Source organism: Manacus candei, unplaced genomic scaffold (assembly GCF_025592945.1).
Source record: "Manacus candei isolate 608988 ecotype Guabito, Panama unplaced genomic scaffold, ASM2559294v1 h1tg000051l, whole genome shotgun sequence".
NCBI lineage: Eukaryota > Metazoa > Chordata > Aves > Passeriformes > Pipridae > Manacus > Manacus candei.
The window spans coordinates 5,120,983-5,148,763 of NW_026138099.1; the positions used below are offsets into that span (position 1 = coordinate 5,120,983).

Below are 27,781 nucleotides of genomic sequence, written 5' to 3' on the forward strand. Positions count from 1 at the left end.
AGTGTGCACTTGCATCCCAGAAGGCCAATCACATCTGAGACTGCATCCAAAGAGGCATGACCAGCAGATCAAGGGAAGTGATTCTCCTCCTCTATTCTACCCTTGTGAGACCCCACCTGGAGTACAGCATTCAGCTCGGGGGTCCTTAATACAAGAGAGATGTGTATCTGTTCGAATATGTCCACGGGAGGGCTGTGAAGATGATCAGAGGGCTATAGAACCTGCAACAAAAACAGGCTGAGAGAAGTGGGGTTGTTCAGTCTGGAGAAGAGAAGGGAGACCTCCTTGTGGCCTTTCACTACCCTAAACGGCCTTATAAAAAAGGAGAGAGACTTTTTGTACAAGCAGAGAGTGACAGGACAAGGGGCAATTGTTTTAAAGTGAAAAAGGGCAGGCTTCAATTAGATATCAGAAAGAAATTTTTTACTCAGAGGGTAATGAAGCACTCAGACAAGTTACCTAGAAAAGCTGTGGATGCCCCATTCCTGGAAGTGTTCAAGGCCATGTTGGATGGGCCCCTGAGCAATCTGGTCTAGTGAATAACACTCCTGCCCATAGCAGGAAGGTTAGAACTAGATGATATTGAGGGTCCCTTCCAACCCAAGGCATTCTATGATTCTATGGTTCTATAACAGCCTGTATTTCTTAATTGTGGCCCAACAAGTCTTAAATTACAGAGATACTCAAGAGCTTATTGAAAATTGTTTACCAAAGCTTATTTTTATCAGAAAAAAATATGACTTTTTAATTATAAATTGTTTCGAGTGGCATTTTTCTTAGAATACCAATTCAAAATAAAACACCTGAAGAGTGTTCAAAGCTAAAAATATTCCCACAGTTTTTTCAGGGTTTTTTTGTGTCATATGCTTTGTTTTCTACAGAAATCCAGGAAAAATATGGCATGGAGAATCTATAAGAGAGAAAACAGAAGTCATTTTGCTTCAGTGGATCACTCAAAAACAGAACATTAAAGAGCATAAAACATAAACAGAACATAAAAGAGCAGAACATTAAACTTTTTCAGTCTCCATATTGGGTCAAAAGCAAGAATTTAACAAAGCAAAGGAAAATTGTCCAATACTGAGACATTTACAGAAAATATCTTAAATGTAACAAAACATCATCTCCCACAAAAAGGGAGAAAATATTTTGAAGCAAGATAACTTCTATTCCTTGATAATAACATAATCTTGTGTGGGAAAAGGAACACCAGATAACATGACGCAGATGAGTTAACTTCTTCATTAAGTGGACCAAAACAGTGGGATAGGCCATGTTAGGTAAAGAGCTGTCCACACACGTGCACATGCACATGATTTCATGCCAGAAGGTTGAGGCTACAGAAAAAGTGACATTCCTTCCAGTACTCCCTCTAGTCTCTCTGTGACAGGGTGTGCCTAAGGGCATGGCAGACAATGTTTTCACCATTTCATCCTGGATTCTCTGTTTCTATGTGCTGCCAGCTGTCCATGTACCAGTTTTCCCAAACTCTTGTTGCTGGGGGTGTTCATGGCCACATGCTGTCTCAAATGGATACACAATGTTATCACACTAGGCCTTTCCAGCTGTTTCAGGCATTGTTCTCCTGGCACTTTTTGATCCATGGTCCATACGATGGCTCATTCCACTCAGTTCATGCTTTCTTGTTAGCCTGCCTGTCACCCATGGCTAATTATCCTTAGGCAGCTTAAGTAAAGGGCTGCAATACTCTTGCAGCATATAAAAAAGATTTTGGAGACAAAAATATCAAATATTTGGAAAAGAACAAAAGTTTAAACATTGTATGAAAAAGATTTGCTTTCAACCATCACGAGATATTTTGCCATCTGTACTGTCCAGAGGTTTTGGAAATCTATCACAACATAGAATATCCAAATAATTTGGCATTGAGATGGCCTATTCCTTGGAAACCCTGTGTTTTGTAATCCATATGGGTTTAACTGCAAGGAATTCCCTTAGGTCTTTAGGAACAAAGCATTAGCTGAAACAATTGCTGTCACTAATGACACTTTGAAAGGGCTCAGGAATAAAGATGGCAAAGATTGGTTGCTAGAAGGGATTTTCCAGAGCTCATCAACAAATCATTTCTACTTTGCACATCCAAGATACTTGCAAGGAATGTGCTGACACTGTCATGCCTGCAGCTCATCTTGTAAGCCTTTCCTACAACAGTAGTATGCTGGTGGAAGCAGAAGCCTGTATCCATGGAGCTCTATCCCTACTCTTATGTTCTTTACTTATCTTTCTATTCCAATGAGGACAAAAAAAAGACCTAGTTTCTTTTTGTCAGACTCTTTCATTTTCTTTTTAACTCATTCTAAATGACAAAATGATATCGGTCAAAATGATAGCTAGAGATGGGAAAACTCTCAGGAAAATGTGTCTCTCCATGCTGCTGGACAAAAACACATTTTACAAAGCACTGGCATTGATGATGACATGAGGCCATATCTGGGATGGTGCCATGTGGGCACACATGAAAATGATTTGCCATCATTGCTACTGTCTGTACCTTTGGCATCCTAAGTCCTCTTGCCTTGTCCATACCAAGCCCCTAATGCCTCAGTTTATTATTTGCTCACTCCATGCACTGTCTCCTTTTGCACATGTGCATATGGTTACAGTCTCATTTTGAGGATGATTTTAGGATTTCACTTGAAGACTACTTGTTTCAGCATTTTTAGAGGTATTGTCAGCTTTGATGTTTACCAATATGAATAACCTGTGGGACATCTCTGGAGAATACAACTTTACTCCTAAAAACACTTACTGTTCCTTATTCTCACACTTATATCTGGCAGTCAAGTTACAAATTAATTAAATTCTTAGACATTATTAGTTCCCACACCTCCTCTTACTCCTAATACATTTTTAGAGGAACAAAACAAAACACAACACATTTGAAATTACCCTAAGTTTACATTGAGCACTGAGACAACTCTTTCAAAACACATTTTGGAAAAAGTGGGTGTTAATCCCTTATGCCTCAAGGGCTCATGTATAAACCTGTGTCCTAATTAGAACAGCTGAGACCAATTCATCACTGGATGGGTGTAACCTGAAACTGTGTATTCTATAGCCTTCCATGCCATTTCCCAGAAACTGTTATCAAGAGAGCATTTACACCATCTGCCCAGAGCAGCCTGACTCCTCAGGCTATAAACTAGGCGTTAAGAGGCCTGTGAGACTGGAAGATGTTCCTGTCCTCACACCCTTTTATGGAATTCCCCGCTCTGAGGGAAGGACTGAGCATTCCTGCCTGAACTGGAGAATATATAAACTTGGAGTTTTGGAACCTTTTTACCACTCGTGGGATCCAGAGGAAGACTGCAGATCACTACTCTCAACCAGACTGAGACCATCACCCTCAAACTGGACTACAATCACCACTTTTGACCAGACTGCAACAGCTCTCCCACCAGCAGGTTTTTCTCCTCTCCCTTTACTTTGGACTCAGGGGGGCCCAAGGAACACCACTTTGTTCATGCCCCAGGGTGCTGGGTTATACATTTGGGTTTTGTGGGTTAAGACCAATTGTTTGTCTGTATAATTGTACTTATAGTATTATTTTATTAAATTGTTATTCTGACTTATAATCTCTCTTTTGAGTTGAGTTCATTTCCCCTGCTGGTTAACTTTTAAACCAGCACAACCTGATATAATAAAAACCTGGTATAATAAAAAATTTTGCTACTAGAAGGAACCTCAATTAATATACGTGAAATATTTAGGAAACTTCAGATGAAAGATGCTATGAACTGTCAAAATTTTTATATTCTAATATATTCCTTGAGACAGTTTGGCCCAAAGTAAGCAAGTCTCCTTCTAGCTAGAGGCTGACAGATGTATTTTGTGATGAATTGTTTGTGTTGAATGAACAATTTCAGAAGTTATTCTGATTTTTCTTTTTTAATTTTAGGTTTTCTGAAGGTTAGCATCTGCAATTCTATGATTATACTGGGGAAAGGGAAGAAAAAGGCTAAGTATAAGCATGTATGTGCCTGATTGAAATCATGAAGCTGAAATATAAAGCTTTGTGCTGGAAGGATCTGTAGCTAAGTGACAGCTAAAAATAACTTCATTCAGGACAGATGGATGATGTGGGTGCTATTCAACTCTTTTACTGGACTTTTCAACCCCTAGGCATGTTTTATTAAGCCATTCTTAAGATCAATATGAAAAAAAATTGCCTACAATATGATAATATAATAGATGGGGTTATATTAGATGGGGTTATATTAGGTGGGGTGAGCTTTAGAGATTTCTACAGCTTACAGTTTTTTGTGCTTGGGGTTTTTTAAATTTTAATATTCAGGTTTGGAAGATATTGAAAAAGTTGATTTTCACAATTATCTTTGCACAATGGATATTATCTATAGAAATCACTATGTCTGTTAACAGTATCCTTTAAAACTTCTAATGTCAGAAAGAAAACGGATCTATTTAAAAGTTATTAACACTAAAATTAAATGGCAGGGTGCCCTCTACTGTCTCACAGTATTAGCACCAAACAGTAACAAAAATCAGGTATTTGTAATGCATCAAGAACCATGGTCCAAAAGCTAAGAGATCAACTGCTGTATTTAATTTGAAACATGCTGGACTCATTAAAAACAGGTTTAGATCTCTCGCACGTCTTGAAAAGGTGATGGTACCATACACTGTATGTAGCTTGAAGAAACAGTCTGGCTTCTCCAGTGAACAATATTCATAATGCAGCAATGTTATACATCATCAATTGATAAAAGGCTTTCCAAGGTATGAAAATAGGAATTAAGCATGTTCTGTTACATTTTCTACATCTCATCAGTGCCTACAAGTTCAGCAGAAATTGTGAAATTCCTGCTTTTGCACAGTCTTTCCCTCCTCTAATTCCCTATGACAAAAATGGGCTGCTGACCTAGGATCTAAGCTTAGAAAAAGCTTGATAGTCGCACACCATCAGGAAGAAGAGTTTCACCTCAGCCATCAAATAAAGAGCTTCTTGTGCAAACTGGAAATACTTGCACAGAGGTGGCAGTAGCTGATTGCTGACCTTCAGCAAGTGTCCCACATAAGGAGGAACATTTTAACAACTGTCTGTGCTTCCAGTTTCTACCAGGATTTTGATTATGAATATTATTATTATTGGTGGTGGTGGTTTTTTTGTTATCAGAACTACTATTATTATTAATTACCAGGAATAGTATTATTAGTTAGCAAGATTACTCCTGGTAATCTCTTGAAGTGTGCATACAGGCCTGATAAGTAGACTTCATGCCTCTCTTTTTACTTTAATATCAAAGTAGCAGAAAGTGAGAGCTTTTCTTGGGTTACAGGGAATTTAAGAATTCCACAAAGTTACTTTAGACATAATGAAATGAAAAATATGTAAGATGGGGATTATTTATTACTTTTGCAGGCTGAGAATAAGAATAGAAATAGAACCACTGATGCTTATTGCACTATTACTTGGCAGGCCTTTTGACACGAGGATGTGGAGAGCACACCACCAGTTGGCTTCACAGTCAAGTGAAGTGCTGAAGTTGTGACCTCCAGACACCTCTGAAATTGCAGTGCATTAATACCCCTGGTTGCCAAACAACATCCCAGTATTCAGTAGAAGATACCTTCAGCTTTATTCTGTTTTCAGACTCTCAATTGAAGGTTAGAGTATTAATACACAGTAAATATTCTTAAGCTCTCAAAATGTCTGGCCTTGAGTAAAAGCATAAATTTTGTTTTGGCTGGATGGATAACATAGTTGTACAAAGAAAACAACAGACTTTTTTCCTCAAGTCTCTGAGAAGTTTATGCACATTAATATATATCCTCAGCACTCTGTGAAATATGGATTTATTATCAGCCCTGTTGTACAGTTGGAGAATTAAAACTAAATGCACTATCCAGTTTCTGGCAACGGTGCCAGCATGGGAAATCAAATCTATGCTGAGTCCCATCCTACAACCTTAAACAGATCAGGTATGATGTGACCTTAGTGATTTTGGGAAACCCAAGAGACTCTACTAGACTTCCAGGTCAAAGCAAATAGTAACTTCCTGAAGCTCCAAAGTGAAAGCAAGGAGCAGTTTCTGGGAGAAGGAATGCTGAGGACATGATGAAATGATCTATAATGTCCCATGCCTCTGGAAGTATACCCATTTTTAGCAGTTATCTCAGCTTTACACACAGCAGAGATAGCTATGGCAAATATGAGCATTGAAGAAATGAGGCTGCACACACCGTGATTCAATTCTGTCTGCCCCACTCATCACACAGGAACTGTGTACAACATTGGATCAGAAGATCACTGTAGGATTGATGAAGCTGATGCATCTGCAGTTTCCTTTGGACATCACCACTGATGTGTGCTGATGTCTACGTCTTACTGTATCTTTTCCTCATGGTTCAAATTTGCATTAAAGTAGCTGGAGCTGCTAACAAGCTACTATAGCCTACTGGAAAAGAGCTTCTTCTCATGCTGAAGAAGTAAAGTATGCTTTTCTCTGTATCACTATTTGTTCTAGAAGCACCTCTGATTATATTTCACTTACAGGCTAAAATCAGAGAAATTCCAGGAATAAAAGTTCCATCTCTAGAAGAATAGACGATAAATAAAATTTGTCCCTTTTTCTTACTCTGCTGTTCCCTTATAGTTTAGGAAGTATTCATTTCCCAGCATCACCTGAAAATTCAGCAATAAGAGAGGATAGTTCTGGTTGCAAAACTTCCTACTAGCTGTTTGAACTTCCTTTCTTCCTGTTCTAAAGTTGCCATGTTCATCATGCATGGGCTGAAGTTTCAGACATATGATACTTCCTGCATTACTACCCAGGACCTTCTGGGTTTCTTCCTATTCTTGTGATCTCAGGAAGATCCAGGAAGATGGGGATATGAAATGTTTGACTGGGACTGCCCAGTTAGTTAGTGCTTACAATTCTTGATTGACAGGTATTAAAGATCAAATTGTCCAGCAAATCTCAATATAAATTAAGAAAATATGATTGTATACTGCACTGAGTTCTGCTTGCACTGGATTATCTAGCTCATCAATTGCATAGGGTTATAGATGAGTTTTGCCAGGACTTCAGTCCTTCTGGGCAATATAGACAGAGGAACTTTACAAACAAAACCTGCAATGGCCACTGGGCTAAGTGGAACCTCAGTGGGCACTTCAAGAAACCAAACTTTAGACATAGGTGCTCAGAATGTATGTTAAATGTTTGAAATCTAGCCAAGGTATTTGTGGAATTCTCCTTATGCAATCAACTCAGCGTCAATCATGCAAGCTATGTATTGTCATGTCCACCATTAGATGTCTCGTACTAAGTACTTCATATGGAGTACCATTACAGGTGTAAGAGTCACACAGAGTTGTAACTAGTTTCCTCTCCTTGACACATGGAAAAGCCAAGCTTTGGAGGCAGCTTCTACAGCAAGAACTGAAGGCCTGTGGACATCCAAGTATTCTGATGCACAGCATATACCAGCTAACTTTTACAGTGCTGTGACTTCACTGTTTTCAGCAGAAACCCAGGATGTTCTACCTGTCTTAAAAAAAAATAAAAATTTGGGAAATCTGCAGCTCCAACTGCAAACATGTTTGAAGGTTTGAAGGGGGTGAAACCAGGCTCTCCAGAGGTGAGCCTAAGGGTGATAAGCCCAAGCTAGGAGTGTAGTCAGCAGCCCAGCTGAAGTGCATGTACACCAATGCACCCAGTATGGATAGCAAACAGGAGGAGCTGGAAGCCATTGTACAGCAGGAAAACTATGATGTAGTCACCATCATGAAAACATGATAGGATGACTCACATGACTGGAGTGATGCAATGGATGGCTACAAGCTCTTCAGAAGGGATAGGCGAAGTAGGAGAGGTGGAGGGGTAGTTCGGTATCTTAGGGAGTCTCTTGACTTTGTGGAACTTGAGGTTAGTGATGATAAAGTTAAGTGCCTGTGGGTAAGAATCAGGGGGAAGGCTGACAAGGACGACATCCTGGTCGGAGTCTGTTATAGACCACCCAACCAGGATGAAGACGTGGATGAATTATAAGATCCTGGCCCCTGTGCTTGTAGGAGGCTTTAACCTGCCAAATGTCTGCTGGGAACTCAAAACAGTGGAAAAGAGGCAATCTAGGAGGTTCCTGGAGTGTATGGATGATAGCTTCTTGCCACAGCTGGTGAGTGAGCCTACCAGGGCTCGGGCCCTGCTAGACCTGCTGCTTACAAACACAGAAGGGCTTCTGGGAGATGTGGTGGTCAGAGGCTGTCTGGGCTTCAGTGACGATGAAATGATGAGGTTTTCAACACTGAGTGAAACATGAAGGGGCATCAACAAAACCTCTACCCTGGACTTCTGGAGGGCAGACTTCGGTCTATTCAGGATGCTGATTCAGAGAGTGACTTGGGAAACAACCCTGAAAAAACAAGGGGTCCAGTAAGGATGGATGCACTTCAAGAACAAAATCTTGAAGGCACAGGAGCAAGCTATGTGAAAGATGAGCCAGTGAGGAAGACAAATGGCCTGGATGGACAGGGAGCTTTTGCAGGAACTCAGGATAAAAAAGAGGGTGTATCATCTTTGGAAAGAGGGGTAGGCAACTCAGGAAGTATTTAAGGATGTCGTTAGGTTACGCAGAAAGAAAATTAGAAAGGTGAAACCTCGATTAGAACCCAAGCTGGACAATTCTGTAAAGGATAATGAAAAGTGTTTTTATAAATACATTAATAGCAAAAGGAGGGGCAAAGAACAATCTCCATCCTTTACTGGATATGAGGAGAAATATAGTCACCAAAGATGGGGAAAAGGCTGAGGTATTTAACACCTTCTTTGACTCAATTTTCAATAAGATAGGTCGTACTCAGGACAAACTGGCCTCCTGAGCCAGTAGACAGGGATGGGGAGCAGAGTTGCCCCCCTGTAATCCGGGAGGAAGCAGTTAGTGACCTACTGAGCCACTTGGACCAGATGGAATCCATCCTAGCGTGCTGAGGGAACAGTTGGAAGAGTTTGCCAAGCCACTCTCCATCATTTATCAGCATTTCCGACTAACTGGGGAGGTCTAAGTTGACTATAAGTTTGCCGTTGTGACACCCATCCATAAGAAGACCCGGAAGGAGGATCCAGGAAACTACAGGCCTGTCAGCCTGATACTCAGTGCCCAGCAAGGTTATGGAACAGATCAGCTTGAGTGTGATCACACAGCACCTACAGGACAGCCGGGGGATCAGACCCAGCCAGCATGGATTTAGGAGGGGCAGGTCCTGCCTGACCAACCTGATGTCCTTTCATGACCAGGTGACCCACCTGGTGGATGATAGGAAGGCTGTGGATGTGTCTACCTGGTCTTCAGCAAAGCCTTTGACACCATCTCCCTTAGCATATTCCTGGAAAAACTGGCAGCCCACAGCTTGAACAGATGCTGGCTGGCTTAAGAACTGGCTGGCTTAAGAACTGGCTGGAAGGCCAGGCCCAGAGAATGGTGGTTAGCAGTGTTACGTCCAATTGGTAGCCAGTCACTAGTGGTGTCCTCTGGGGATCAGTGTTGGGCCCAGTCCTATTTAATATCTTTAGTGATGATCTGGACAAGAGGATCGAGTTTACCATTAGCAAATTTGCAGATGACACCAAATTGGGGGGAGTGACAATTTGCTGGAAGGTAGGAAGGCTCTGCAGAGAGACCTGGACAGACTGAATTAATAGGCCAAGACCAACAGCATGAGGTTCAACAAGGCCAAGTGCTGGGTTCTGCACTTTGGCCACAACAACCCCAGACAGCACTGGGGTTGTCCCCGAGGTTGGGGAAAGAGCGGCTGGACAGTGGCCAGGCAGAAAAGGACCTGAGGGTACTGACTGACAGGAGCTGAATGTGAAGCCAGCAGTGTGCCCAGGTGGCCAAGAAGGCCAGTGACATCCTGACCTGCATCAGGAATAGTGTGGTCAGCAGGACCAGGGAAGTGATTCTTCCCCTGTACTCAGCACCTAGAGTAGAGCTAACACGGGCCTATAGGAGGTCACTCTTGCAGCCCTGGTGTTGATGCTCACTGCAGCAAGGAGATAAAATAGGAATAGCTATGGTGTGCCAAACATGCCTATAGTCCAGGGATGTGCAGACCTGCAATGCCCAGGGACAGGGTCCCTACTTGAAGCCACATTCTCTCTCTGCATCCGTTCTCATGTGCCCAGCAAACCTCTTGCCATTCTGGTGTGGGAGGAGACAGACTGACCATGGGGATCATTAGAATCCCTAATAAAAAAGCTCTCAGTGATGTTTATTACAGCTGTTGCCTACTGAAGGATCTTGCTGCCTGTGTGAATGCTCTTAGCAAAGGAAATGCCACAGGTTTATGACTTCTGAGGGGCAGGAAAGTCCCGTAGATAGCACTGTGCATGGTAGTTGGATAAATCAGTGAATCCTCCAGTTTCAGTGACCCAAAGCAGGACCAGGGTGTTTCTGCAGGTACTGAGAAAGCAGATCTTGTCAGAGAGCCCATCCTGGAGTCTCACAGCTCGCAGATGGGCAGAGGCACAGGTGCTTGAACCCCTTTATGTTTCCCTGCATTGTTAGTGCTTCCTTTCAATTCCAGGTTTCATAAAGGGTGAAGAAAAAGACAAGCCCTGAGCAAGTGAGTACAAGAAGCATGAGGCTGGCTGCCACTAACCCACCAAATGAGCTATGGGCCAGGAGAGGGCTCTTACTACAAGGACTTCAGCTTGTCCACTGTCTGCCCTAGAAGCACTTGAAAGGCAGATGTTCTCTGAGTCTCAGAGCTGTCAGACCTTTCAAAAACCAGCAGCTCTAGCAAGGCATGGCAGAAGTTGCTGTTTCTCTGATCTGCTCCCCTGTGCTGTATCTCCAAGGAAATACTATTAAATAACTTAGAAATTATCTGTACACTACAGTGCACTGCACTGTTCCCATCTTCTGTAACACATTAGACCAAATGGCAAGGAAAGACAGCAAAGCCTTCTGGAAATTACACCAAGTCTGCACTTGAACTACCAGAATGCTAAAAGCCTAAAAGCAGTAAAATAATTACAGAACATTCTAGGAATTCTGAGCTGAAGTCTAAGACAACCTACTGGTGCTTTATAGAAAATTAAGCATGTCTATAGAATGTACTCGCTTTTATAGAGTGTTACCTAGGAATATGCCCAGATCCATTATTTCATTTACCTATCTTAAAATCAGCCTACCCCCATGCTGGGAAGAAGACCCATTTCCACGCTGACAAACCCTAATCCCTGCCTTTGTGGGATATGATCAGCTTAGGCTACATTACTATTACTCACTAGGGAGCTATTACTCAGTATAGTGATGTCCATAAAGATTTGCAAGACCTAGAATTGTGAAACCAGAAAAGAAGTCCTCATAGTATTTTGAAGTCTTGTCCAGAAAAGCAGTATGACTATCTGCAAAGGGAGAGTTGTCTGTATAATCGCTAAGCCAAGATTCAAATACAATATTCCAGGTGTGACTACCATCTTTCTTTCTGGAGGGAAGAGGATATTTTAAAATAAGAAAAAAACACCTTTTCAATCACTTCTTTATTTAAATGGAGAAGAGCGTAGGGAACTGTTGGGGTATTTTGCTATGTTTTTCACAAAGATCCATTTTGCAATAAAAAAGGAAGTCCAAGAAGGTAAAAGCTTCATGAAACCTTAGGGTTCAACAGAAAAAAGAATCCAACATCAAAACTAAAATATTTATCTATATTTGGCAGCTGATAGCTCAGCACTGGTAGACTTCCTAATTTCCTCTGTGAGGAGACGTTCTACAGCCAGGTTTGGTAATTAGGTACCCATGGCACATTTTTGAAATAGTTCTGAAAACATACACCTTAGGCGGCAGGATGACTGAAGCTGTAAGTCTCCCAGTGAAAAAAGAATGCTGTATCCATCAACAACATGTCTTATGTGATTGTAGAATGAAAGAGTCACAGGACTCCTCAGACAAAGCTTTGAACTACCTGATATGCAAAACCAAACACCCTCCTGCTTTTTAGATCATCCTCTTCATCCTAGTACTGAAGCTTTAGATACAAACTTTTCTCAGCCCTGGTAATCTCTCCCTTGGCCAAGTCAGATTTTGATCTCACCACCCGAGGAATAAACTGTTCTTTAGGGATTAGCTGCGCGAGACGGAGAACACAACAATATGGAAGTGCCAAGAATTGTGTAACATGTCAAGACAAGGCCCACGTTATCATGTGATGGCATATAACAGATTTTTTGACTATTCTGTGCATTCCTTCAGGCCCCATTTGTTGAAATACAGTACGTTTCCCTAGATCTCAAAAACAGGGCCCCTCAGTAGGGTGGGGCAGCACTGCATGCCAACTGCCCTTCTGCTCTAAATCATGCAAAATTATCTTTAAGGTTGTTGTCCTATGTTTGCATGCCTTTCACAAATGCTATGTAATAATAATCTGATAAAATAGAGGTGTGCCAGGACACTATGTGTGACTGTTAGACCTTAATGATTAACATAGTTAATTACCTGTAACATAGTTCTTAACTATAGTATGCCACCATCAGTGGTGGCAGTCACTGACTGAAACTTACTTGGAGGCCAGTCCTCGGATTTAGTACAGAACTGTAATAAAAAGTTCCAGGAATTGTATCTGTATCTGTGGTTTTTTAATAGTTTGGGCTGGAAGGGACCTTAAAAGGTCACTGAGACCAAGACTGCTGCAATGAGCAGGGACATCTTCAACTACACCAGGTTGCTTAGAGCCCTGTCCAGCCTGACACTGAACTGAGCCTTGAATGAGGTGCCATCTCTGACAGACTTTTCTTCCACTTTGTCAGTCTGTGTCAACATGCATGGGGACATGTACACAGTGCTGAGATAAGAGGAGGAGGAAAGTAAGAGTGAGAAACAGGGAACATCAAGGTTAAAGGATGAGCTGGAGATGATCCATGACACATCAGCAGATATTCACACTGAGGCCTGTGCAGGGAACTATCACTGAAACGGTGGAGAAAAATGAGGAGGAAGAATCAGCAGAGAGATGTTATGGACTGACCATAAACCTCCAATTACTCATGCTCATGCGCTGCTGGTGGGGAGGAGTCAGAAGTGAATTTGAGCTTGGGAACTGGGACAGGAAAGGCGATACTCCTTTTTGTTTCTCACTATACAAAAATATTTTAATTGCTATCAATTAGTTTTCTTCACATCAAGTCTGTTTTGCTTCTGACAGTGTCTCTGTTTTTATTTCAGCCCATAAGTAAATTAGAAGTTAACATGCCTTTAAGCTTTACTAGGGAGTTTGTGAACACCAGTATTCTTTGATAAGAAATAACCTGTATCCGCAAGACTGCATGCTGGTCATTGGGACATTAATTTAATGTGCTCAGTGTTCAGTTTATCCTGTTTACAGGGGCCATTATAAGTATGAGATCTATGCGACTGAAGCAAAATGATGATGACAAAAAAAAAGGGCAGGAAATGACGAATAGGCCTTCTGAAAAAAAAATTTTGTTAGCTGAAGTTACCACAACAGATTTTAAAGCAACAAAGCAATAATCCACAACATTATTCAAGTTATTCTTTCAGCATTTATTTGAAATAACAATACTTTCCATGATATAGTTTATACATTAAGCAGTAGGGATTTGTCTTTATTTCACATCATCCAGTATAGAAGTGGCACATTCGAAGCAGCACATTAAACCTCTGATAGAGTCTGTACAGTTTAGATAAATAGAACTCTGGATAACTAAACTAACAGAACTTCTGCAACTGTTACCAAAAGAATGCCAAGAAGCTAGGCACGACACTGTACACACTAAGTGCAGGAAGGAGGAACACAAGAGAACCAACTAAACAGATGGGAAATGTTTCTGCATATACAGCCACTTGTCTTTAACTGCTCAACACAAAAAATAGCATGTTTTATTTTGTCCTCATTGAGGAGAGAGTATGCGCAAATGATGTTCGAAGAACACATGGTAGACAGAAACAAAATGAAGTGATGGTCATGTTTGGTTGGTTACTGTATTCCTCAGTGAATGAGTTTACAAAGGATATCTGGTGCTTAAGCAGCAAGGTTTTCTGCCAAGACTTGACAAGAAACATTAAATAAATGCCAGTTTTATTCCCCGTCTTGCCCGTTTACTGGCATTTTGGTGAGCATGCTAAAAGTTCCTGAAGGGCAAATTCAGGTGGTTTGTGGTCCAACATTTTTACTACAGGAATCCCCATTTCATAGCATACAGTTTACCTCTGGATGGAAACAGGCCTTTTAACAATAATTAAGAATACAAAAATTAGCAGAGAGCAGCAGGACACACAGTGCAGTGGTTCACTTTCTGAGAAACCAGAGGGTCTACACATAAGCTCTCTCTGTGAAAACAGCCAGCCAGTTTGGTTGGAAGATACAGTTCTGGTTAGTCAATGTTAGACCTGTGTGAACTGTATCATTAGGAAGGGAAAGATGGAATGGCAAGAATTTTTCCTTCTTTTTATAGAGAACTAAACTGAAAAGTAATACAGTAGTGATAGGCATTATCTTCCCAAGATCACCTTCACTTTCTGCTGTTTCACTGAGTTACCTGTTTCACTTGCCATCATCTTCCCAGTTTCATCTTACTAATGGCTCTGGTTACCACCAGGCCAGCATGGTCAATAAACTAATCCACGCTATGCTAGCTCAGAAGATACAACGCATCACCACCACATAGTATGACAACATGTAAACCAAAGACGCTCATTAGGAATTGATGACTCTAACCACTGCAGTTTGCACTTGTAAGGTGTAAGAAGCAGCATTCTGAAAGCAGTGGTAGTGACACAACTATATGTGTCAGAGGTGGTGGATCAGCCATCCTAATTGGGTAATGGAACTAGAATATCAACATAATTGATGGGGAAGAAACCTGACTGGCCATGAAGCATTCCCTCATACCAGTTTTCATCAATCTGGTTAGTGAGGGTAATGATATCACCCTCTTTAAATCCCAGCTCCCCTTCATTTTCTGGTTCAAAGTCATACAGAGCTCGGCAGCACGGCTGATCCATGTGAGCACCTATGGAGAAGAAACACAAAAAATCAATGTGCTTAAAAATCTCAACATTTTACCACTATACCTATGACAGACTTTGCTGTTTCAAGTATCACTTATATGCTGATGACAGTTCTTTGATAATCTGCTAAACTTCATTAGAAGACAACCATCAGTTTTGGTAACCTTCAGTTACTCTATGTTCCAGCTAGTAAATGTCTGAGAATCCAAAAATAGCTAAGCTACCATCAGGCCCACACCACAAAAGCCCTAATGTATTTTCAGCTTTACAGGCACAGAGACACTTGGTCTATTTACCTCAGGTAAGTAGCGTAAGGGGTACCTTAAAACAACAGTGAAGATATAACTGTGTCTTTGCCCTTTATTTGAAAACTTCACTGATACAGGTAATACCACTGCATATGCTCAAAATCCTCTGAATTTTAATAAGACATTTCCAAAGACCTTTTCTCCTAAAACACTTGATTGCAGGGCCAGCAGGATAGATTCAGAACAAATTTGAAATTGAGAGCTTTCTAATATGCTAGTTCATGAACATCTGACCATAAACTGTTTAAGATGGCTAATGGATATTATTATAAGTCATTAGTTAATGAGATATTCATACATTATACAAAATTAACAAATATCCTCCCTCCCCCTGAAGTCTCTATAGCCTCAAGCCTACCAAAAGCAAAACTGTTACTAGTTAAAATATTTAGCATTTAGTAGCACTAAATTGTAAGATATCATATCCCTACCTGACTTTCCACAGTAAAAGTTCATACACTTCCAGTGGTCTGAATGAAACAACACATGCCACTCCATCAAAATGACAGTTCTACTTTTCCATGTATACTGGCTTCAAGATGAATAACTTTCAGATTCAAATTTTTTGCATATTCATTTCAAACACTCACTCTGGCTAGAAGACCCATGCTTAAGCTATTTTAGGACAAAAATATTTCATTTCTATAGATCTCAACAGAGCAAGTTTTTCAAATACCAGATTTAATTTATTAAATTCTGTAATAAAACCTTACTTCTTTTCTTTACATATCACTCACAGTATATTTTGGTTTCTTTGTCAGGAAGACTATTGTGCTGACACCAACAAGCTATACAACATGTATTTGGTATCCTCATTGTTACCAGCTGAAATTTAGAAGAATTAGCAAATAAACTCTTTAAATGAACCACCCCAAACATGCATTCAAGAATTTTCAAAGAAGAAAGCATTTCTCTGAAACCAACAAGCACTTCAAAAAACAAATAAAAAAAAGCCCTATTGAAGAAAATGCTAAATACTGCTCTCTGAAGAGAAAAATATGAATGCTGAAGAGACATAGGAACATCAGTCTGCACTGCCTTAGCACAGACAAGTGTTCATGCGGCTACAAAAAAGAGTGAACAATAAAATTACTGTGGAATGAGGAGAGCTTCAGCATGCAAGAGTCAAGCCACACTTATGAACAAGGAATCTCTATTGTATCCTTTTCCTTGATTGCATAGTGAGGAGATTACTAGAAGACTGTGTAAGATAATTTCTAGTTGCAGGTGGCAAATGGAGAGACTGTTACTGTCTGTATCTGGGAGAACATCAAACATTCACATCTGGATGGGATGAAAAGGAAGGAAATCCTGATTAAATACCTAGTGAAAAAAATCCAGTCTTGCAAGGTGGAATATGCTAGCAATTGTCACTGAAGTAAAGTGGAATAACTGACATGAGGGTCTGGACAGAGGACCACCCTCACCATAACATGGGATAACAGATCCTTACGGTATGAAACAAATAATAAGGCTTTCTTAGTAGGTATGTATATATACATATGAAATAATATATATATATGAAAAACCAGTTATTAAATATATTAATTATGCACGCTCATGTAAATTCTTCATCTTGATTGTGCTGCTCCCAGCTGGACAAAAAAAATAGCTCAGATGGCTGAGTTTTTCTTTTCAGTGATTTTTACTTTCAGGCTCATTGTGTTGTAATACCTGGTTCTGAAAAGCAGGATAAGGTTATGGAGGCCTGGTGGGCTTCAGGTTTCTGCATCTTCATGTAAAACTTTCAGTTGTTATTTTGGTTTTCTAAATGGCTGTTTTGTAAACATCTGTATTACAAGGTAACCTTCTAGTACAAAGGACCTTTTCGACCCAAAGACACATTTGAAGCAGTGGACGGTCCGTTCCTGTTCTCCTGCCTGGAGATGTGAACACTTTACAAAGAAACAACAGTTCAAACAGCTCTCTCCTATGCTATCCCCATTTTCATCTTCCCTCACAACTAATCTCCAGAAGAAAGCATGCAACTTCTGCACTGATACAAAACTTCAAACACAGATGGCTTTTTTGCTCACATTGTTACTGCCATTACCTGACGGTTTGGGTGTGGTGGCATGGGATATTCCTCCATTGTGCTGTGCATTGTCACCAGTTGTGAAATCCAGGCTCATACGGGGTTTGGGCTGGTATTCTCGCCTGGGCTGAGATGATGCCTCTTTTATTCTACCAAAACATTAAATGTCAAGAGTTAGTATCTTGTTAGCAGATGAGACACACCAAACATCTTTATTTCCATGGCTGAAGTTCTCATCAACCAATCATCCACACTAAACAATTTTTGTCATTTGGAGTAGTGTATTTTGTTTACAACAATAATTTAAATTACCAAAAAACAGCTGGTGTGAGGCTGCTAATTTTTCTTTCCTTCCAGAAACCTAGTATTTTGCCTGTCTTCCTTTTGTCTCACAATAACAAAGAGCTTCTATGGAGAAAAACTTGGTACATGATTATCAATGCTTACAAAAGGGCTTTATAAACATCTCTGTCCCCACTTTAGCAAGAATTTTGCTTCTATCCCTGGCAAGCATTAACTATTCAGCTCGTTGGTGCCAACTCTTGTCATTTTGGGAGAAGACTGTGGGAATGTACTGACTTCAGTTGAAAGCTTGGTTAATTTGCAGTGTGGAATACCTGTTTCACAAAGGGACAAAACTCCAGTCTTCCTGACTTTCAAAAACTTTATATATCATTCATTTCAACTTATTCTTTTAATTGAGATATCTAGAATTTCTAGGAAAGGGTACATTTTAGATTTCCGTGTAAAATCCAGGCAATGGATGAACAGCTTAAGTAGAACAACATATATTTCTAATACCACATATGGAAGAATACTTGAGTCAAGACCTCTAGATTTAAAAGACAAATTGGTTTCTCTAATCTTTTCTAGATCTGCCCTAGACTTGCTGTTGATAGCACATTTTGATTTATCTATTGAAAAGACTTAACAGGTTTTGATCCTAATAACAATATTATTAGTATCACTCAGTCCCCAGAGACTGCTTTTCTTCTACATAAAAAAATAACCAAACTCATAACCATATTAAAAACATAAATAATTGAAGCTGTCAAAATATCCTTAAATAAAAAGGTTTTGCTGTGTTTCACTCATTAACAAAATTTACATTTTCAAGCCAGTAAAGCTTTGAAGAAAAATATATTTAAACAAGTTCTGTTACACTTAATACTTCCATGAAACAAACACCATCTTTTTCTGCTTATGAACTATAAAGTGACAGTTCCAGTGGCTTGCTAAAAACTACCCAAAAGCTCAGCATTGGCCATGTTTCTTAAGAAAAGAAACATCTCCATGGAAACCATTCCTTCTTCCCAGCCACTCTGTCATGATACTATATAGTGAAAACTGCATCCACCTTCTGCTTGGTGAATTGGGGAGTTTAAAAGTAATAGCTTTTGCTGATCTTCCAGTTTTTATTAATTTTACTGCAAGTTTCCTAATGGTTGCCAAAATTCTAAAATCCCAGTTCCTGGAAACATGGTATTTAAAGGAAGTTTATATCTTCCATTAATGTTTAGGAGAAAAATGAAAATTCTTGCACTTGCAGTTCCTGAAGAAAGTCTTGAAGTCTAATTTAAACAGCCCAGAGAAAACAGAATACAAGTGCATTTTTAAACTTTTCATGTTTTTTGCAATCTAACTCTTACTTTCTTTCATTCTTTGGTGAATATTTTACACAGGACAATGTTGATAGTTAAAAGACATTGTCCATGCCAAACAACAGCATGAACAAGTTCCATTCCCATCTTTTTTTAAAAAGTATTTACAAAATGGGCAATATCTGCTGTAGACATCACTGAGAGTGAATAGTAACAAATTTGTTCAACTTAAAAGTAAAGCATTATTTATTTTCTGTTCCATATAGTCAAAAAACAAACCCCAAAATCCAGGGGCCATGCATTTCCTTTCCACCTGCATATCACCATCAGGAAAAGAGTAGTAGTTCAAATAGTGACAGCTCTACATTCCTGCCTCATCTCTGGCATGAGCATATCACAGAGCTCTAATTTGTGTCCAGTGGTGTGAACAAAGGATGATTTATCCAGTAGACTTTTTGCAATTAGGGATGCACAGTAAGCTTATGCAAAATATGTACTTCAGCTGAACTATAATAGCAATCTGATGCAAGATCCTTGAAAATCTAAAATTATTCAAAAGGGAAAAGGATGATCTCAACTGATACAGGAAGAGAAATCTATTGCAGAGAGAGGTAAGTTCATTTAATGGCATAATTTATAGACTACAAAACAACCCACCTGCTCCCGAGGATTTTTTAATACTTTTGTAAAGTAAGTGAATTGCAGTATTAATTTAGAAGTGCTGAAAATTGTTTTGTTAGCTGTTTAGAAAGTACTGCAAACTATATCCTGAAACAGTCAGCTGGGCAGCCTACCTACCAAAACAAGTGCTGCTCCGAATCATAATTTTAACACTTAGAATCGAATGAGGTTTTCAGAATGTATGCTCAGAGAAAATAAACGCTGACAGACGCAGCAGTACCAGTAATTTGATCTACACTAATGACATCAGAAAACAGCAAAGAATCATGCATAATCAGGTTCACACAGTATGTGAACATTATCTTGTCTTGGGAATTATATCCAGCCTTTACTAAGAGTCTTCGAGAACCATATGGACTAAGGAAATATTTCCTGTATGTTAAATTTCCTTGAAGAAGGATGTATGTCTGGGAAGCTGATCAATCTCTTTTGATGAAAACAAAAATTCTAAACTAAAAATTATAAAACTCTATTAGGAAGATATTATTTCAATTCTAATGGCATATGCTTTTAGAGAAAAGCAGGGAAGAGGTAAACTCATTAAAGTCTTGGATCAAGTTTGATCTTATAATAAAACTGGAAAAAGGAGTATTTAAGAAGGTGGCAAATAAGGACAATCTCACTACCTGGCTTAGGAGGGTCTTCAGGTAGACAAGAATGCAACAAGATACTCTTTTTCAGAAGCAATTATTAATATCCTCTCAGAATGAGTACTTTGTGAATACATGCACAAACAGTAAGGAATCCAAAGTCGTAAGTCTCATGGAATTCAATATTTATAAACACTTACTTCCAGTTAAATTACATTTAACAGCTTTACTGAGCTGAGGTGCTTTCCTGAACTCAGTCCTGACTGAGTCATACTCAGAAGTAGATGCATTTCCAAAACATATAAACCCCAGCTTGCAATTGCCCAGCTTGCAATGGCCCTTGCTTTCATAAACATACAAATACCAAACTGAGAAAGATAACAGCGCTGCATTCTACTCACAGGTTTTCTGCCTCTGCAAAACTAACAAAAAATCTATTTAATAAACTTACAAAAAGTGCATTACCTATCTTCCAGCTTAGAAGTAACTCGCTGTAAGATTTGTGTGGCCTGTTTGTGGTACTCCAGCTGGGCTTGGACAAGAGCAGAAAGCTGGCTCACTTGTTCAATCTGAGGATTGACATTCAAACATCAGATGTTAGGTGAATATTAACAGCTAAGCAATAGCGAGCAAAGACCACTGTCCACTGCAAAGGCAGTTTTACTTATCTCTCTAAAAACTTGATTTGTCTTTGTAGTTAATAATAAATAGTTACACATCAGTCTTTATTCATTACCATGTCTGGTTATGACCTGATCTGGAATGGTAACAGCAACTCTTCTCTGCCGATCATCTCTCCATGGCTGATTTGCATGAACAGCAGCCTACAGACCTACCACATTCAGAAACAACATCATCATGGCTAGGCTTCGTGAATGAAGATTTGGGAACACTATGAAAGTAAATGAGGCTGTAATGAGAGTATAATACACCTTCTCCCACCCTGCCTCTGAGGGGCACAAAACCGTAAGGACTATGGTTATGCTTCTGTTGTATTCTGGCCTGTGAAGCAGATCAAAACAGGATGATACTACATACACTTGGATGCAGAATATTTGTTGTGAAGGCAGATAGCATTCTACTTCATGAGGCAAAAAACATCCAAAACACTTGTGTGGGCAATGCAATTGCCAACAGTTTCCATAAAACACGAGGCTGCAATGGTGTAATGCAGGCCAGCACTGTCTGGCTGCATGGGGATGGATGTTACTACAAGGATTAGAACTACAAACCTTTAATACTTTTTTCATTTCAGCACATCTATATTTCACTTTTATGCAAATATTAATTTCTATATGCAAATATTTCAGGTTTGTTATGGCTGCTCTACAGCAATCCGGTGACAGAATGTAGAATTGGATTAGGTGTGTATTTAAACTTAGAGGTTAGCAAAGGCATACAGTGCTTTTGGAAAGCTTCATAAAAGAGTTTGGCGAAATAAACACCTGAAAAAAAGCACAAAGATCAGTGTTTACAGAGCCATTGTGCTGTCTACTCTCCTATACAGATCTGAATCATGGGTCATCTACTGCCACCACCTGCGACTCCTACAACGCTTCCATCAGCGCTGTCTCCGCTCAATTCTAAACATCCACTGGTCAGATTATGTGACCAATACATCTGTTCTAGAACAAGCAGCAGTCACAAGTATTGAGGCCATGTTGATGAGAACACAGCTGTGTTGGGCAGGACATGTCTCCAGGATGAAGGACCACCGCCTCCCTAAGATCTTGCTCTATGGTGAACTTGTCCCTGGCTGCTGCATGAGAGGAGCCCCGAAGAGGAGATACAAGGACTCCCTGAAACAACATCTCAGCCTTGGCCATATTGATCAACATAACTGGTCTACTCTGGCCTCCAATCGGGAAGCCTGGAGACACACCATCTATAACGCTGCTGATGCCTTTGAGAACACACGCAGGATCACTCTTGAGGAGAAAAGGCAACACAGAAAGAATCGTGCCTTGCAGAATATACCACCTAAGGAGATTTTCTGCTGTGCCTTCTGCAACCGGACATGTCTGTCTCATATTGGCCTTTTTAGCCACCAACGCGCTTGCAACAAACGTGGGTAGAGCCCTTCCCAAATCTTCATTTGCGAAGCCCAGCCATGTGTGTGTATTTAAACTTAAAACAAATCCAATAATTTACATCAACGGAAATACTTACACTGAGTTTCCTTTGACTATATATTCTGTTAAGACAGACTTCACCTGACATGTTTTTTCCTCCAAAACAGCTAAATGTTTCTTCTCACTTAATTTTACAATTTCAACATTAATTATAAATAGAAGATTAGATAAACCTTATAAATGCTCAATTCTAACCAGTCTATAAGCAAAACATATGCTGCAGAGTCAGATATAAACAGTCAAATTAACTTTGGTTTTCCTATTTACTGTTGCATCTGATTACAGCAAAGACCATGGGACTGTGAGTTCATTTCTCACCTTTACCAATCCTCTCAGGAGCCCAAACAGTTGAGCAAAAGCCTTGGCTCAGACTCTATAACCATAACTAAGTAAAAGTCATTACTTACATTTATATAATTCTAAAAAGAAAGACATTTTGGTTTAGTAAGTGACACTCTGCAGTTAGGAAGCATAACAATGTTGTAGAGGATTTATATTTTTTAGCTCAGTTACCTATAAAATACCTAAAAAATTAGTCCTATATGAACATGCTGCACTTTACTACAGCTTCTGAGCCTCTTTGTCCAACAAGGAGGAAAGTTCTTCTAATATCTAAGACTCTGGTCAAAGATTAACAGGGGTATCTCACATCCATCTCCAGAAGGTTGAACATGCTTGATTCAGCAATTTCTTTTGATTCATCAAATTTCTCCAGAGCCTGACGAAGCTCTTCATCAGGGAGCTTGCCCTGTCTTTTCTTCTTGTAATCAAAATCCAGGCGTCGACCCTCCATTTTCTTCAGGTGATGCTAAAAAACAAAAAATGCAAACACAAGCACAGAACAAAAGGATGTTCCCCAACTCTCCTGATACTGCACTGTAAGCAGGTGGTTCACACACACTTCCAAGCATGTGCTGTTTCCTGTATATCAGCCATTCTCCACAGGGGAGAAACAGAATCATGAATTAGGTGGTTTTATGTATCACTTAAGAAGCGATGGTCTAAATGACTGACCAACACTAAAAAAAGTCCACATAGAATGGACAACTGCAATTTCCATCTGTATAAAAGATATGCAGATTTCTAGCTTTTTAACTCCGATGCAGAATTTCCTAAATACTACGTTTTTTCCCTAGATGTTTAGGAGAAAATCATTTTAAAAGCACAATTTATTATATTTTTGCCTGTGTAACAGCTCTCATAAACAAAGTAACACAGAAAATATTTTTATCATCTCTATCAGGCCACCAAATTATCTGAAAGTTATCTTATATTAAAGATTTTCTAGATTGTTAAGTGATGTAACATTCACATTAATCTGTTTAGCAACTGCCATGTCAAGATGGCCAAAAGTTAATGCTACCAGTAAAAGCATGATTAGTTTAGGTGTTTACTGTCCCTCAGAAGAATCAATTTGTCATCTATTATGATATACATAACTTTATCAACTTTGTAAACTATATCAAAGGACTCAAAACATCTTTCATCCACATATAGTCAACAGTATGAAAGCCTTACTAAGGTCAGAATAGCAGCTACTACACATACAAGCATCTGCCATACACTACAGAATGGAATGTAAACACCTGTACACCTATGTAGTGAAATGAGCTTTCAAATGGTAAGATTAGAATAGTGTGTTCATGCCTGCATAACCTTGATGATGCCACTATCAAAAAACATTAGAATTTGGATCTTTCCCTTTCTAAACCACCAACTAGAGAGACAGAACTGAAAAATAGAATTCAAGCCAGAAGAGACTAAAATCAGGTCATCTGCAAATCTGAATGCCCATTTTAAACTACACCAGTAATGGAAATTCTGAACATATACGCAGTCCACACATTTGGCATTGTTAAAATGCTGCATTGCGGTCAACACCTGTATTTCTCTTAGATCTTTGTCGTGGAGATTCTGAAGTGGGTCAATGAAGTTTTGCTTCACTTCCATGTCTAAAGAGTCCTTGACCTCAGAAAGCTCCTTCATAGCTTCTCCCACATCAGCAAGCGCTGGTCCTGAAAGAAAAGATACACACTTTATCTCAAAATAACTTAGTCTTGAGTCACTGTAGAATGAAACTGAGTTATGGAAACTTCAGTTAGTATTTCATTTTAAGTCTTAAGTTAGGAAAGAAACAGAAAACGATGCACTGAGTGAAAGGGCATTTTACAGTTCTGCAGCCACCAAGACTTCATGCCTTGTAATACAGCTGAATTTGAGGTTCCATGTTGTGTCAAGATAGTCTCCTCCATATCCCTCATTATTTGTTCATTCCTCACTCTATTGAAACATGGTAGAATAGAATCATCTGTAGTTGCTCCAGTGTTGCCATCACCAGAGTACATTAAAAAATAGTTCTAATTCAAGTTTAGGTCTCCCCATTTCTATCGGTAAGGTTGGTAATAGTATCAAATGTAAAAATTCTTAATTTCAAAGATTTATTTTTTTTTAATCAAAGTTTTATTTTATGAAACTATAGACTTCACAGTACTACTACACTTCAGAGGTCTATTACATAGACTACTGAAGTGTAGGTGTCTCAAGCTCATAAACTTCAGTAACTTTAGTAGCCTTGTGAGATTTCCTCCAAGATTAACTTGAGGGCTACCACTCTGTTTTAATTCCTCTGCACAAAAACAAAAGCAAGAAGCTCGAACATACCCTCCTGGTTTGAGGTGTAGGTTGGAGGAAAAAAATATCCACTTTCAAAGAATACAAAGAGTCTAAAAACAAAAAATGTGAGAAATCAGAAGGAGCTTTGTTTCTCAAGCAGGGGATGCCAGGAATGCACTGCAAAATGAGAGAGTCTGTCAGACTGGACAAGGGACAAGCAGCCATAATAGCTGTTATTAGTTAAGAATGTGAAAATAATTGCCGTATCTATGCTACTGCCTGCTAGTGCAGTTATCAAGGAGCATACAGCAATTTGTAGAAGTTGTGTTAGTTCCTGATCTTCCTTTTAAAAATGTGTTTGAAATTTAGCAAATGAGAGACAACCGATTAAAAAAACTTCAAACAGTAGTCTTTAGCACAAATCTACCTACATCTGTCAAGCTAACTAGTAAATCACATAAAACAAGTAAGAAAGTACTTTTTCTATTGTAGATGTCTTTATGACAGGAAAACAATTCTATGAAGATTCAAATAGAAAATAGAACTTTCACAGTAGTATTTGAGGGTCCTATATGACCTATAGAGAAATGGAAACACAGAAGCCAAAAAAACACCACAGAAAGACAAAGTATACTGTTGTGAATGTCATCACTTCTAATTATAGGTCTACTGCTGAAGAACATAATGTTAAGAGCCAGTTTAACATTTGTAACTCAGTTGTAAACTTATTTGGGCTTGGAGGGAGGAGCAATTGACAGATAAGACAAGAGTATTCACTAGTGCCTTAAAATGTGGAATTTGGTCAGAAAAAAGGCCAAAGCCTATTAAAAATCTATTAGCTTTTATTCCTTGTCTGTTATTAAGAAAATAACAGTTAGTATAAGGATTCTGAGGACAAAAGGGCTTTATTGTGTCTATGCATTGACAATAATACAGTGTCTGTACATGCACATCTTCCATTCCAGTACAACTACCTATGACAGAGGGTTAACTTATATGGATATGGGTCTGAATGCAAACAATCTGACTTTCATTCATGCGAAAAATTTCTCTAATCCAAATCTGCAAAAGGTACTTAAACAGGCCTTGACCGACCTTAAAGGAACAGTTTGATGAAGCAGAATTCTAATGATTCTTGCAGAAGTTCATCCTCTATTAGAGCGCAGACCTTTAATAATGAAAGTTATATGAAATTTTACTATCATGTTTACTGCACTATAAGGGAAAAGGAAGTAAAAAAGTTACCGAAGTTGCATTCTTCGCCAAGTTCTCGGCCAAATTTCAGCATTGCATCTGCCAGCAAGGCTTCTGCCTGAGGGTAGCCTGGTCCCTTCTCCTGGCCTCGAATTTTTGACATAGTGTTGATCATGCTGAGTTTAGCTCTGGAAGCTAAAGAAGGCAAGTGACAATATCACAAACATGCAGTTGTTTGCTTACACAGTCATGAATGCACTCCTGTGTTTAAACTTATCTGAGCTACCTAAAATGTATTTGAAAGACATTTTCTAAGTTTAGGACTAAGCCCTTGGAATGAAGGAATGAAATATTGCCATTTTGTTTTTGCTGGTAGGGTAGAGAGGAGTCTCTGTCCAGCACCTGAAGTCAAAGCTTCCCTTGAAATGACTTGGACAGAAGTAGGCCTAGAAACACTTCCACGACAGCATGTCTGACACACGACAGGCAAGAAAATCTGTAAGATATCTCCAAATTCTTAATCTTAAAATCCGTAGGTAGCCAATGAGATAGAGATTGAGACAGCCTTGCTCTCAAGAAGAGGTTCAGACTAGGTACACTCAACATTAAACTGTGGTGCCCCCCATTTTTAAATGTTTGGAAGATTTTCTGTTGTAGAACATTAAATAAAATCTATGTCCCCAAACATGATGTCCAACAACCTTTGAAACCCTTTTTGCTTTTTATGGAGGTTTGGGGAAACTCTTACTTCAATATGACTTTCAACTGCAGATCAAAAGAAACGACACAATTATCATAATTGATGAAAACAAAGACAGCACACACAAAAGAAGTGATTTGTTTGATGATGTACTTTAGTGAATTTTTGCAATTACAGAATCTGAAAGGCCTGCAGAGAGTGAATTAATTAACACTACTTAAGTTCAAATTTTGCCAGCTAAATCCCATTGCCAGCAAGCTAACTCAGAGGATGTTTCTTAACTACATTATTGTCCGTGCTAGAGGAGGACAGCTATGAATGCCTCTACCTTTCCACTTGCAAAGGCCTGAGGTTGTTAGGTGCTCTTGAGAGTTAGTATTTCTGTTTACAAAATATTAGTAGCTCACACTGTTGTGTGCCGATTTCATTGGTCAAAACTGAACCTTGCACACATTTGTGCAACAAAACAAAACACTAGAACTGGAATCAATAAATGTTTTTCTTTCCATTTATTGTTAAAAGTGCACATCAAGAGATAGTTCTTGTTGTATGTTTCACTTTGTGGCTTATAAATGTATGCACAGATACAGACATGGAAACAGACACAGGAAAATCAGACAAGTCTCATAGAACTTATTTTGTCTGAGAAGCAGCTATGAAAGGAAAATATATTTTTAACATATAGTAATTATGGGTTTTTTTAGTTTTTTCACTACCCTTGACTGCCATCAGATCATGTTTTTCAACATGTGAATTTTCTGACACCTTCTCTTTCTACCCACTACAAAACTGCAGTCAGCAGACTCGCTGACTGTTCAGTATAAGAAACTGCATTTTAATGAAGTGTCTGGCCTTTAAAAATGGTATTGAAATGATGGTGGCAATGAGAAAATACAGAAGCACAAACGACACTAATGC

At 39.2% G+C, this 27,781-nt stretch overlaps 1 protein-coding gene and 1 long non-coding RNA gene across 2 annotated transcripts in view; one reads left to right on the forward strand and one right to left on the reverse strand.

The window, feature by feature from the left end:
- The first annotated feature begins 3,155 nt into the window (after nt 1-3,155).
- On the forward strand, nt 3,156-23,027 carry LOC127477318 (uncharacterized). The gene is made up of 4 exons (XR_007906916.1): nt 3,156-3,425; nt 3,920-3,993; nt 16,079-16,803; nt 21,732-23,027. It is a non-coding gene; the product is annotated as an uncharacterized LOC127477318 (long non-coding RNA).
- Nucleotides 13,522-27,781, reverse strand: part of SH3GL2 (SH3 domain containing GRB2 like 2, endophilin A1) — a 101,375-nt gene continuing 87,115 nt past the window's right edge. The window contains exons 4-9 of the mRNA XM_051801493.1: nt 26,215-26,358; nt 24,238-24,371; nt 23,006-23,164; nt 20,690-20,793; nt 17,371-17,501; nt 13,522-15,011 (exon numbers count right to left, since the gene is read on the reverse strand). Of these exons, the coding sequence (XP_051657453.1) occupies nt 14,812-15,011; nt 17,371-17,501; nt 20,690-20,793; nt 23,006-23,164; nt 24,238-24,371; nt 26,215-26,358 (872 nt within the window). The 3' untranslated portion in view covers nt 13,522-14,811. The remainder of the gene's footprint in view (nt 15,012-17,370; nt 17,502-20,689; nt 20,794-23,005; nt 23,165-24,237; nt 24,372-26,214; nt 26,359-27,781) is intronic.